At 61.3% G+C, this 13,098-nt stretch overlaps 1 protein-coding gene across 2 annotated transcripts; it reads left to right on the forward strand.

Moving 5' to 3' along the window:
• Positions 1-3,521: 3,521 nt before the first annotated feature.
• On the forward strand, positions 3,522-7,498 carry KCNA2 (potassium voltage-gated channel subfamily A member 2). Of its 2 annotated transcripts, none has more exons than XM_059675684.1 (3): positions 3,522-3,690; positions 5,064-5,318; positions 5,709-7,498. In XM_059675684.1, exon 3 carries the CDS (start codon positions 5,868-5,870, stop codon positions 7,365-7,367), a length of 1,500 nt encoding a protein of 499 aa, XP_059531667.1. In that variant the 5' UTR covers positions 3,522-3,690; positions 5,064-5,318; positions 5,709-5,867; the 3' UTR covers positions 7,368-7,498. The 2 variants fall into 2 exon arrangements, with proteins under 2 accessions (XP_059531667.1, XP_059531668.1); XM_059675685.1 differs by lacking the exon at positions 3,522-3,690 and adding an exon at positions 3,908-4,622.
• The last annotated feature ends 5,600 nt before the right edge of the window (positions 7,499-13,098 follow it).

Below are 13,098 nucleotides of genomic sequence, written 5' to 3' on the forward strand. Positions count from 1 at the left end.
CGACTTCCAGGGGAAGTCCTCCGATGTCAGGCATGGTGCACCCTGCGGGGCACAACCGTGGCAGCAGTGACGACAAGAACAGTGAGCTACTCTTCCACCCTGGCCAGCCTCTGCTTCTCCCAGCACGCCCACACTGTCTCCTCTCCAATCCTAACAAGGAGATTTTAACGCTTCTTTCCTCCCTTCCTGCCTCTCCCTTCAAACCCCAGGAAGCCAGGGGTGTGGGTATGGGGGTTGGGAGGGCAAGGAGGGGAAATGTTATCCTTCCTATTTTATAAGTAAATTGCAGCCCAGAAAGGTCAAGTGAGCGACCTGGGGTCACACAGCCCTGCATGCCGAGACTAAATCCCAGACTGCAACCCTGGTTGGAGGCGCTGCATCCTGCTCCCTGTGCCAGGGTGAGGGACCCTGGGTCTGTGAGAAGCAAGCACAGAGCACCGTGCCCTCAGGTCCTGGATTTTGCAATGTTGCCCTGATTCCTGTGGTGTGAACAGCTCCTGGCCACCAGCACCAGCCCCCGTCTGAAACACACCTCCCGCCAGGTTGGGCAGCCTCCCTGGCCGTGTGGGTCCGCCCAGAGCATCTGCGAGTTCTCCTGGCCTGACGCCACGTTGCTGTGGGCAGGACTGGAGCCCAGAGGCCGGCCCAGCCAGCGGAGGAAGCCGGCAGCAAGAGGCGGTGGTGATTTGTGGAGTCAGACGGTCTTGAGTTCCGTCCCAGCCTCCCCACTAAATTACCCTGGACAGCGACCTGTCCTCTTGCGTCAATAGCGTCCACTGAGATGGAGGTCAGGGCATCCTTCCCACAGGGCGGCTGCGAGGATTAAATCAAAGGACTTCTGAGAAGCTGTCAGCCCGGGGCCTGGCCCGGAACCCCACGCTTCCCTCCCTGCTCCCCGTAGGCTGGAGGGGCTGTGCTGCCACCGCGGCAGGCGGGTGGGGACGTGGGGGAGCGAGCATTGGGGGTGTCAGGCCCACGGTCCTCTGGGAGTGACACCTGAGAGAGAAGGTGTCGTCTTCTGTGTTGGTACATGTGATGGGAGACCGGGTCCTGGGTGGGGTGGACGTGGCACACGGCCTGAAACCCTCCCTTCACCGCCTGTAGTCACAGCGCCGGGGCAGGAGACAGACTGGAGGGGAAGGAGGGGGTGGGCTTGGCCCGCCCCAGGAAGGGATCCAGGGGCACTCAGCCGTGCTTCTAAGACACGATGACCGGGAAGCGAGCTGACCGTGACGAGGCCCCCGGGTTAAGCCCGCTGGCTGTCCGCCCCTGACGACTCATTTTGTCCCCTCCGCCCTGTGACGTGGTTTTGCTGTCCCACTCAACAAGCTAGGAAACTGAGGCACAGAGCGTGTCACTAGCCCGCCCTCGTTCACACCAGCTGGCAGGTGTCAGAGCTAGGCATGGGCCCGTGGTTTTCTTACCCAGCCCTGCGAAACCAGAAGAACTTTGGCGGCGGGAACTTCACCCCACTCTCCTGGACAACTGTTGTGATGGTGTTTTTGCTTTTGAATTTCCTTCTTTAGTTAGTTTCTTTTTGTTGTTGTTCAAACTTAGGCTTTAAAGGGGGCGGGTAGGATGACATAACCCCGAGGCCATCAGATGGAACAGGGGTCAGAGAAAGATCCCCAAGAGGGCAATGAAGGCCAAGTACCATCCATCCCCCGGAGCGGCAAAGTGTGGGGGCCGGGGCATGCGTCCGAGAGACTCAAGGCCTCATTCAAGTTGCGGAGCCATCACTCTCTGCCTCCGTTTCCTTTCCCTGAAATAGTGATGGTGTAGAAGCTACGAGAGCTGCAAGGATGAAATGTCCCCCTGGGCTGGAGGCCTCCGCAGGGCCTGACACATGGTAGGCACTTGTCACCGACCAGCAGGATTGTTCATTCTCCCGCAAGAGTTTTTCTTTGTCCACAGCTTTTGTTTTAACAAAGAACAGCGAAGAAAATATATGGACACGATCGACCGGAAAAGGCCACTGACATGGGAACCCAATGCAGCAAGAAGGAGAGACAGCCCCCGGGTGCTGGTCCAGGGAGGCTCCAGGGGTGTGGAGTGGGGTCTTGGGGGACAGTCTGGTGGGGATGGCTGGGATCTCGGGGAAAGTGAGGGTGGGGCAAGCTCACAAGCAGAGAGAACGGGGCCACAAGAACCTGGTGACGGTGCCAGTAGAGGAACAGCCAAAAGCTGAGCTGGAGGCGGGGAGTTAGGTGGGGAGTGTCCTAGGGAGCCCAGCGCAGTGTCTGCTGGGCGCTCAGGTCTCTGTAAATGACGTCACCCTGACAACAGCCCAGGAGGTATGGGCGTTTAGCAGATGAGGGCACCGAGGTCAGAGACGTGGCTTAACTTGCCTAGTAACTGGGCAGTGATTTCAGGTCTCCGCCCGGCCGGTTCCAAAATGCCCAGGCCATCCTCTGGCTGGGACATGGACAGCCCAGCTTCAAGGAGCCTGAAACCAACCAGCCCTGCCTTAGCATCATCTGTCATCTCAAGAGCTCACTGGGGTCACTGCACCCCCCCACACCTCCCCACCCCCACCCCTGCAGCTCTGGATAGATCACCCAAATGAAAGGGCAGGATCCCACCCAGCTGGACCTCTGGGCTCTGGAAGCTTCCACCACAAGCTATAGGCCCAGAGAGGAGGCCCTCTGAGCGAGGAGGCCAGCAGGAGCCTCCTGGCCTCTGACTGCAGTCAGGGCTCAGGAAGAGGGATCCTGGCGGAGCCTGGAGAACAGAACTCCAGGGGCTTGGGGCTGGGCGGAGGCCCCCAAGGGCACCCTGGACCCTCCCAGGTCCCCCTTCTGAGCAGAGGGCAGGCTGCGTCCCCACACGCATCCTTCCAAGAGCAAAGGGTATCCCCTCTGGCCCACCCCGGGGTGCTGTGAGCTGCACTCCCCACCTCAGACCCCTCACTCCAGCTGGCTTTGCAAGGTCTGAGAGGGTCCTTCCCTAGGGTCGCTGCAGGTCCCCCAGCCGTCCCTGCCCTGGCCCTGGGGGAGGGGCTGGAGGCTCCTTGCGGCGAGGGCCAACGCAGCAGCAAGTTTGTGCCACACTGCGGTCAGCCCCGCACCTGCTGCGTTGCTGGGAGCCAAGCTGCGGTTGGGTAAGAGCGTGGTGGAGAGGCAGGGCTGGAGGCGGCCAAAGAGGGGTCCTCAGATCCAGGCCGGCAGCATGGCAGCATCGGAAAGATCGCAACCCCTGTCCGGGGGCCGGATGCCTTCCCGGCCGGCCAGCCTGGGGTAGCGGTCGCGGTTCCCCGGTGGCCCCCCTGCCTGCTTCAGGGTTGGCAGGAAGCCCTCCTGACCCAGCCTTAACTGCTCCCCTGCTCCCCGTCCGCGGCACCCCGCTGAGCTCTCCACCAGCTGCTGGTTGGTGGGCCGGCCCTGACAACCAAGGGGGCGCTTTCCTGTGGGGCGGGGGCCGAGGCCGGGGGCTCAGCCCGGCGGCCAGCGCGGCGGCGGCGGCGGGCGCGCGCCCGGCGGTTCCAGCCCCCGCCGGCCCCTTTAATTCGAGTTCGCGGCCGGGCCAGGTGCGGCGCTGCGTGGCGGTGCGGCTGCGGGCGGCGGCCGGGGCTCCGTACGCGCCGCCCGCGGGACTGCAGAGCCGGCTCCCGGCTGGCCGCCCGCACCGCACCCGCCGCCGCCGCCGCCGCGGTCCCCGGAACATGGAGGCTCCGGGAGCCCGTCCGGAAGGGTAACGCGGGGTCGGGGCGCCGGGCTGCGCGTGCTGCCCCCCGGCCGGGGCTGCGGGCACCCGGCGCCACCTGCAGCGCGGGGTCGGGCTGCGTCCCGGGCGGGAAAGCCGGGCGAGGGGCTGGCGCCCCGCGGAGGGGGGACGCCGGGTGGGCTCGGCACCCCGGGCGGTGCGGGGCGGAGGGTGAGCGGGGAGCCGGCGGGGGATGCGAAGTGCAGCTGCCGCATAGCCGCGTCTGCTCAGTGGCTCCGGTGGCGGGACCGGATCGCCGGGACGCCGGCTGCGGGCGCCTCCGGCTGGGGATCCGCACGGCTCTGCGGCCGGGAAGGGCTTTTCCGCTTCCCCGCGGCCGGGAGGAGGCTGGGATCCGGGGAGGCCGCCCGCTCCCCGTCCCCCTTTCAGGCTCCGGAGTTTTCGGGTGGGGAGGGCGCCTCGGCGGCCCCCCGGCTGCGCTGCACAGGCCGGGGAGCCCCCCGGGCCGGGCAGGAGGGAGTTAAGGCGGCCGCGGCCGGCCGGTGGGTCTAGGCCGCCGGCGCGGAGACGAGCGCGGAGCGCGCGCGGTGGAATCCCGGCCGGGCCGGGGCGCAGGGGAGGGGGCCCAGGCCCAGACCCCTCCCGCTCCGGGGCCGGCGGGATGGGCCAGCGGGGAGTCCAGCTCAGAAGCCGGCCTCCTCCAGGCTCCCCTCTCGCTGCTGCCCAGCCGCCGGGCAGCCCGGCCGGCCCCCTGCCGCCCCTGCCCAGGAGGAGGGAGGGATTTTCTCGGGGGGAGAAATCGGTGGTCCGGCGCCTGCCCGGCTCCAATGCCAAGCGCCGGGAGGGAGGCCTGCAGCCGAGGGATACCCGAGGGCGACTCAGTCCTGGGCCCAAGCCAGGCAGCTTCATGGAGCTGAGCTTTCTGCGGGAGGAGTCCCCTGGCCGAGCTCTGCAGGAGTGTGTGTTGGGGGGACCCCGCGGGGGTCGGAGCGCGTGGTAGACTGCAGTGTGGGAAGCTCTCCCCTTTCCAGAGGCTGGGCCTGACCTGGGGTGGGAGGGCTCGGCCCAGAGTCCCTCCTGGTGGCTGCTGAGGACCAGCAGGGGACCCGGCTCAGCCCTGGGAGGCCCCTGGAGGAGACAGACCCAGCCAAGCCTGCAGGCTTGTTCCCGGGGAGAAAATGCTTCCAGCGGATGAGAGCCTGCCCAGAGGAGGCTGGGAGGCTGAGGGAGAGTCTCAGGTGTGACCCCAGAACGGGAAGGGCGTGTGGAAGGGAGGCTGCCAGGGCCCCGAGGCTTGGCACCAGCTGCCCCACAGCCCTGGCCCCACCTGGCTGCTGTGTCCTACCTCCCGAGACTCCGGCTTCTGCTGACCTTTGCATCTCGCCTCCTTCCTTCCACAGGCTCCGGCCCCACGCGCAGCTGTCCTGGCCTCCCGCGTGCCCCTGACCAGGCACCCGCCGCCCCTGCGGCCCAGCCCAGACCTGGAGCTCACCTCCAGGACCTGGCGCCTGCCCTCCTGCCCATGATGACTCACCGTTATTTCTAGCTGAAGCGCAAACCGTGATGGGGAGTCAGGCTGCCCGTGTGTGTAGCTAGGATTCCCTCGCCAGCTGATCAGCTCTGCAAGGGAGAGAGCTTCCCGTCCTGCCTCCCAGGTAAGCCAGTCTCTCATTTCATAACAGCCACGCGAGGAGTTGCTGCGTGGGGATGGTGAGGGGGACCCAGGTCCAAGGTCTGCCACTGCCAACACCTCCCAGGCCGCAGGCATCTGCAACACCTTAGCTCAGCGCCTGCGGGAGGGCTCTCTTCCAGCCTCCAGTCCGGGGTTATGCTCCTGCAGGCGGTGCAAAGGGGTCCGCCACCTTCCCTCAGTGCAGGGCATTCCAGATCCCGCCCCCCACACCCCCCATGATCCCCAGCCAGGCTCCGAGGTGAAATCAAATTGTGCTCTTCAGTGGTGGTGGTCATGCTTCTGATGGGAGACATAGACTAGCAACCCAGCCGACGCTGAGTGGCCTCACGTCCTAACTGCCTCTGTCTTTCAGCCAAGCTGTGTCCCTGGCTCTCAGAGAGCCCCCGGGCTCTCCCGCAGGGGCGCGCAGGCCCATGCGCCCGCGTCTCCTGGGACCATCGGCAGCACCCTGAGCTCCCTGCCACCAGGCAGCTGGAAGGCGTAGCGTGAGGCGCTTCTCTCAGTCCCAACTATGACAGTAGCCACCGGAGACCCGGCGGACGAGGCTGCCGCCCTCCCTGGCCACCCGCAGGACACCTATGACCCGGAGGCCGACCACGAGTGCTGCGAGCGGGTGGTGATCAACATCTCGGGGCTGCGGTTCGAGACCCAGCTGAAGACCTTAGCCCAGTTCCCGGAGACCCTCTTGGGGGACCCCAAGAAGCGGATGAGGTACTTTGACCCCCTCCGCAACGAGTACTTCTTCGATCGGAACCGCCCCAGCTTCGACGCCATCCTCTACTATTATCAGTCGGGGGGCCGGCTGAGGCGCCCCGTGAACGTGCCCTTAGATATCTTCTCGGAAGAGATTCGGTTCTATGAGCTGGGGGAAGAGGCGATGGAGATGTTTCGGGAAGACGAAGGCTACATCAAAGAGGAAGAGCGCCCTCTGCCCGAGAATGAGTTTCAGCGGCAGGTGTGGCTCCTCTTCGAATACCCGGAGAGCTCGGGGCCTGCCCGGATTATAGCGATCGTGTCCGTCATGGTGATCTTGATCTCCATCGTCAGCTTCTGCCTGGAGACGCTGCCCATCTTCCGGGACGAGAACGAAGACCTGCATGGCGGGGGCGTGGCCTTCCACGCCTACGCCAACAGCACCAGCGGGTACCAGCCGTCGGCCTCCTTCACCGACCCGTTCTTCATCGTGGAGACCCTCTGCATCATCTGGTTCTCCTTCGAGTTCCTGGTGCGGTTCTTCGCCTGCCCCAGCAAGGCCGGCTTCTTCACCAACATCATGAACATCATCGACATCGTGGCCATCATCCCCTACTTCATCACCCTGGGGACGGAGCTGGCCGAGAAGCCCGAGGACGCCCAGCAGGGCCAGCAGGCCATGTCGCTGGCCATCCTCCGCGTCATCCGCTTGGTAAGAGTCTTTCGGATTTTCAAGCTGTCCAGACACTCCAAAGGGCTCCAGATCCTAGGGCAGACCCTCAAGGCCAGCATGAGAGAGCTGGGTCTCCTGATCTTCTTCCTCTTCATCGGGGTCATCCTTTTCTCTAGCGCTGTCTATTTCGCGGAGGCCGATGAGCGAGACTCCCAGTTCCCCAGCATCCCGGATGCCTTCTGGTGGGCAGTCGTCTCCATGACAACTGTAGGCTACGGAGACATGGTCCCGACGACCATTGGGGGCAAGATCGTGGGTTCCCTATGTGCAATTGCAGGTGTGTTAACCATTGCCTTACCAGTCCCCGTCATAGTGTCCAATTTCAACTACTTCTACCACCGGGAGACAGAGGGAGAGGAGCAGGCCCAGTACCTGCAAGTGACGAGCTGTCCAAAGATCCCGTCCTCCCCTGACCTAAAGAAAAGTAGAAGTGCCTCTACCATTAGTAAGTCTGATTACATGGAGATCCAGGAGGGGGTGAACAACAGCAACGAGGACTTTAGGGAGGAAAACTTGAAAACGGCCAACTGCACCTTGGCTAATACAAACTATGTGAATATCACCAAAATGCTAACCGATGTCTGATTGCAACCTATTAGCATCCCCACAGCTCCACGGAACGGAGTGCAGACGTTGCATAACAGCCTGCATTGTAGTCAGTCTGTTCCACAGTGTGTAATCCGGTTCTGCATGGGAAGCAGTAGTCGTGCAAGTGACTTTTGATCTTTTGATTTTTGACTTAGAACACAGAATAGCTGTCCATGGCTTTCACGCAAATCTTCATCGCCGGCTTAGGGGTTTCCACAGATGGGAGTCACCTATGGAGCCAGGAGGTTGAGGCCACCTCATAGCACATACATAACCTGAGACCCACCTTTGCTTCCTGGGTAAATGCACACAGTATCCAGGAGATGCACGCCCCCCCCCCCGCACTCCCCACTCCCCGCCCCTCCCATCTGAGCCCACCTGCACAGAGAACCACAGTGGCTTGGCTTTAAAGCGCTGGTAATGACGCGAGAGGTCGTTTCCATTTTGCATTGAAAAGAACACACCGTCCTGTGTGTTGGAATCCCTTTCTTTGTCACAGGCTGGGGTCTGCGAGTCGCAGCTGCCAAGTAGATGCTCGGGAGGCTTGCGTTTCATAACGGAAAATGCTGCATTTGGGTTTTTTTTCTCTGCAGTGTCGATGAGAGGGAAGCCCGGGGGAGGGACAGTTAGTGTGACCGGTTGCAAGTTGCCAAGTCTCTCGTTTGCTCCCTTAGGCCTATGGAGAGAAGCTAACACACCCGGGGACCTCTCCACTTCAGATGTCACCATTTTTTCAGGCTTCGGGGTCACAAAAGCACGTCCCATCTCTTGGTTGCCCGGGAGTTGGCAGACGTCTGCTCCCCCAGTGCTGTGGCCCAGCTACCCTGACACTGCAGTGGAATCTCCAGCAATGCTATAGAGCTGCATGGGTGTTCGTTGCATGAATCTCAATATTTCAAACACAGGAGATAACCTATTTTCTTAGTAGCCTCCACAGTATTCATATTTAGAGTATTAATAGCCTAGGAATGGCATTGAACTAGGGTGTTTCACCCCATCTCCCCCATCGGAAGATAAAAGCCCTCAATCAGGAGAAAAAAATAGACTGACTGTTCAGAATGGGGACCCAAACTTTGGCCCTCCAGCCCACCCCATCCGTGTTCTTCCAGATGGGGGCACAGACCTCTGCAAAGCCAGGAGAGCGAGCGGGGAAGGCAGTGTCTAAACACCTCAGCAGTTGAGCCATGGGCAGGACTGTACAGCCGTCCAGGGCATCTGGCCCCGAGGAAGGCGAGTTATGGATCCAGTGTATATAAATATATCCTGAGTCTCTTTCACCAGTTCCTCTACTGGCTAGCTCTAGAAACAATTGCATTTGGACCTTGTATAAGCTTATGCAATATTTTTGACACAGGGCAATTTATGCATGTGTTTGACTATGTGCACTATAGTGTATGTATGTATATGTACACATATACATACGCGTGTGTGTGTGTGTGTGTCGGTACGCGCACACACGCACACATATATTCACTCCCCGGAGTTCAGGTTCAGGAGCAAATCCACTGCTTGGTGGGTTGGTTGATCTCACTGGTAACCCCACGGGGCCTGGGTTTGCTGCCATTGCCTCAGGCGCTCCAGTCTCCGTGTAGACGTTAGAGTTGTCTTTCTGCCCTCCATGTGCTGCAGCTTCAGTCCCCACGGCTGAGGCTTGTCTTACCGAGTGCACAGGGGCCCCGCGGCTCCAGCTGTCCTGGGCCACCCCGCCCCAGGCCTCCCCCCACCGTCCTTCATGGCCACCACCTCCATTCTCATCGCTCTCCACCCCGTGCCGTCATTGCCACTGGCTCCGCATCGGTCCCTTCCATGAACCTTTCCCTTGAGGGCCAGCGTGGGTCGCCTGCTTGGAAGCCAAGGGTGCCGGCGAGGAGGGCTTCTGGGGACTCAGTTCCCAGGGTCTGGGCTTAGGGAGCCCCCTCCATGGGGAACTTGTAAAGTCTGGGGGCCAACGGGTGAAGTCCCTAGGCGAGCCACAGGCGTCGTTGTGATGGGCAGGCTCGGACTCTCCCTATTAAATTGGCAACCAGAGCTGCTTCCACCAACCACCGGGCGGGAGAGGGCCCCGCCCCCGGAGAGGTTGGGAGGCAGAGTCAGGCGGCCCTGGAGCGGGGGGGGGGGGGGGGGGGGGGGGGAGGCTTTGCCTCACAGCCTGGGCCTCTTTGCCTTGCAACGGAATAGCTTAAATGTCCCAAACACAGTGAGGTGTGCGGTCGGGCTGCGCCGCCGTAGGCCCAGCCCCAGCCTCACTGTCGGCTGTTTAGCACCTGCAGTTACCTTGGGGGTGGGGCACCAGCTCAGGGTGCTAGGCCCAGGGTGCTCACTAGTTCCTGGTCACCCACATCCCCAGGTGTCTGCGGGGCATCCCAGGCCCAGCGCAGAGCCTCTGTGCTTCTCTCCCCCTCCTCGCGGGAGATGGTGCTGAATTTCCGAGGCATGAGGAAGGGGGACCCCTCCCATCCCTAAGGCCTAGGTCAAGGGTATTTTATCCCCATGTCCTTGACCTAGGACTACAAAACCTTCACACACACAGGCACACGTGCATGCACACCCACCACAAAGGAGGCACACTGTTGCCACATACACAAAACATGCAACACACATGCAAAATACACAGAGACCAAATGAAGATAGATACATGGATATCCCCATATCCAAAATACGCACCCAGCACACACATAGAATGGACCTACCAATACAGAAGCTACCCAAAGACATACATGCACCGTGTACAAGACATGACCTGCACCCAGGTGCGAAATACACAGAAACGACACGAACACAAGGAGTGCACGTACGAAATGCAGAAAGGCGAATTTGCTGTTGTTTCTGCGCTCCACATACACAAACTCAGTGCAAACACACGATGCGTTGACTCTTACAAGGCGCACAAAATGCAGCACACGCAACCAAGGACACACCACGTACATGAAATGCATACATATACTCAGACCCATTGCTCCGCCCCCAGAGCTATAAATTAACTCAGTAAAAAACAGAAGATGAGATTTAATCACCTTTCCCTGGCCTGTGCCCATACCCCTCAGTACCCTTCAAGAAGTCTCTTCGTCTGGTCTCTCCTCTCCTTTCCCCCCCGCCCCAGATTTCACAGAGGTAACCCCCAATGTGTAAAGCAGAAAGATAGGCCCCCATGGTCAGAGCTGTGATTAAGACTGGGAATCTCATGGGGTGTCTACCCATTCACCTTCCACCAGAAACCTAGCTTCAGAGCGTGGGGGCACCTGGGACAGCTCGTGATCTATGGACACTCCTCCTGGCCCTGCCCTGTCCTTCAAAGCCAGTCTACACAGAGAACCCAGTGGCCCCGCCCCCCAACCCCGGGATCTCTGGACTCAGACCCACTTCTGATGGTTTAAGAAATGTGTGTCCTGGGCCCAGAACCAGAGTGGGGGTGCCCCAACATGCTCTCCGTCGACAGACGTTATTGCCCCTCCAACCCCAGTGGCTTTGGGGGGCCTGGTCGGCACGTCGGGACTTCATACAGATTTCTCTCTTAAAATGAGCCCCTTCGTGCGTGTGGGTCCCCTCGGTGGGCGTTCAACCCCGGCTTCTCCTGCCCCCACGGGGCTCCGCCTGGATGCCCTGCCCCCTCCCACGGCTGCCCCGGGGGGAACCGCACACCCGTCCAGCCTCAGGAAACCGTGATGAGAGCTGAGCCGGATGCTGCACAAGCGAAGGGCAGCACTGCGTTACAGGGCCTGGTTTTGATCCTGTGTTCCCAGGCCCGGGAGGTGCTTGGGAAGATGGCCCGCTTGTGGACTGCCCACAGAGGCAGTCCTTCCCGCCGGGAGGGCCAGCGAGGAGCTGGGTGTGTTTAGGCAGAGTTCTCCTCGAATGGAAGTTGGGGGGTGAGCCAGGCGTCTGACCAGGCCTCCGGGTGTGTATGTCCCACCTGCTCTCCCAGGGACCGTCACAGCTCCCGGTCTCCGCGGAGGGAGGCGCGGCAGCGGGGACCGTGGAGGGGCCCACAGCTGCACATTTACTGCAGAATGCTGGCCTTTCCAGGGTGTCCCAGCCAAGCAGCCATTTCCCTGTAGCTTCAGCAGGGGCCTCTGCCGGGTCAGCCTTTCAGGAAAGTTGGAGTTTTCCGGAGGCTGGAGGCAAAGAGGTTCCGGGCGGGGCGGCAGGCTGGGGGGTGGGGGTGGGGGTGGGGGCCCGAGCTGGTCACATTTCAGAGGGAGCTCTTCAGGAGCGGATGTTAACGAAGGACGGAGTTCAGGCTCGGTGCCCCGGAGCTTCTGTGGTGTTGGACCCCCGCTCTTCCTGTCTTCCGCCTCCCCGTCCCTCCCAGCTGGGCTTTGAGGACGAGTAGGTGTGTCACCGGGACGTTAGCCTTCTAACGGGGCGCCAGGGAGTGTGTCCAGACTCCCTTGCCCGATGTGGAAAGGGCTCCCCTCAACTGGCCTGAGCCCCCAGCCTGGGTGCTTGTGCGGCTGCCCTGTGTGGGGCACACAGTAGGGCTCCCTTGTCCTGTCCGCTCTTTCTGGGCCACCACTCCATGGCAGTGAGGTCGTTGGCCCACGACTTTCTGGTCAGCGTACGTATGAGGGCCAGCCCACGTGGAGGAGGGCAGTGCCCTCTGCACAGGCTCGGGCTGGGGGCTCGGTGCTGCCCATGCTAGTGGAGAAGGGGGGCGGGAGCCGGCTTTCTCCGAAGGAGGCCACGGGACAGTTAGCAAGTTGCACACCAGGCGGCACCATCCGCCCAGGTCCGGCAGGGAGAGCGCAGTGCTTTGAAGTGTTAACCCAGCAGATGGTGGGCACCCCTGCCCCAGGTCTGGCTCTTTGGGGGACATTGCCATGAGCCTCTACCAGGTGATGGCCACCTGGTCCGAGAGGGCAGGTCCCCGTGGTCTGTAATGTCCAGGGTGCCCCTTGGCAACACCATGGAGGGCCCCCCAGCCTTGGCACAGTGTCCATGGCAGGTGTGAACCCCCAACCCTGAACTTACTAAGGTCGTGAGCCATCTGAGCCGACTGGCCGGCCACTGGGTGCAGGGAGGTGTGTCCCAGTGGCCACTGGGACCATCATCTCTATCCTCAGACTTGGCCCTTGGTGAGACCTGCCCATCGAAGCAGCAGGCGGGGCAGGTGCAGGTGGCGGACCCCCGACGAGCTGGGCTGGTCTCTTCCTCAAGCGAATTGAGTTCACGTGGCCCCTTCTTTCTGCTTCCTTCCCACCAAAGCTCGGCTCCATCTCTCATAGTTCATGTTTGAATCTTTTTAAAGAGGAAAAGTGCAATAAAATAAATAGTGACTGTTTTCTTTAGCAATAGCTATTTCAAAATCTTGTTCTCAGGACTGAAGCGGTAGTCCCTGGGTTATCAGACAATGCCCGTGGCGCTAGACCCCTGTCTCCATCGTCCCCTCTCCTCCCCACGAGTTCGAGTTCACGTGCCCCTGTCCTGGAATGTAAACCTCCTTCTGGAATGTAAACATATATGCAGGGGTGCGGTGCACGCGCACGGCAGGCCCAGGAGAAGGCATCCTCTGTCACCTGTCTCCTTTCCCTTTGCACCTCTCGGTCCCTCCCCCCCCCTTTGCCTCCCCCTTCTGTCTGCTCTCCCACGGCGTTCGCACCACCTCTGGGCATGGAACCCCTGAGTTTGGGTGACCTTGGGCAGCCCTTCTCGCTGACTTTCAGGCAGTCTGGCAGGGCGTAACGAAAGCCTGCAGCAAGCGCTCCCCAGTAGGTAAGAGTAAGGCGTCCTG

This window comes from Myotis daubentonii, chromosome 18 (genome assembly GCF_963259705.1).
Source record: "Myotis daubentonii chromosome 18, mMyoDau2.1, whole genome shotgun sequence".
Taxonomy (NCBI): Eukaryota; Metazoa; Chordata; class Mammalia; order Chiroptera; family Vespertilionidae; genus Myotis; species Myotis daubentonii.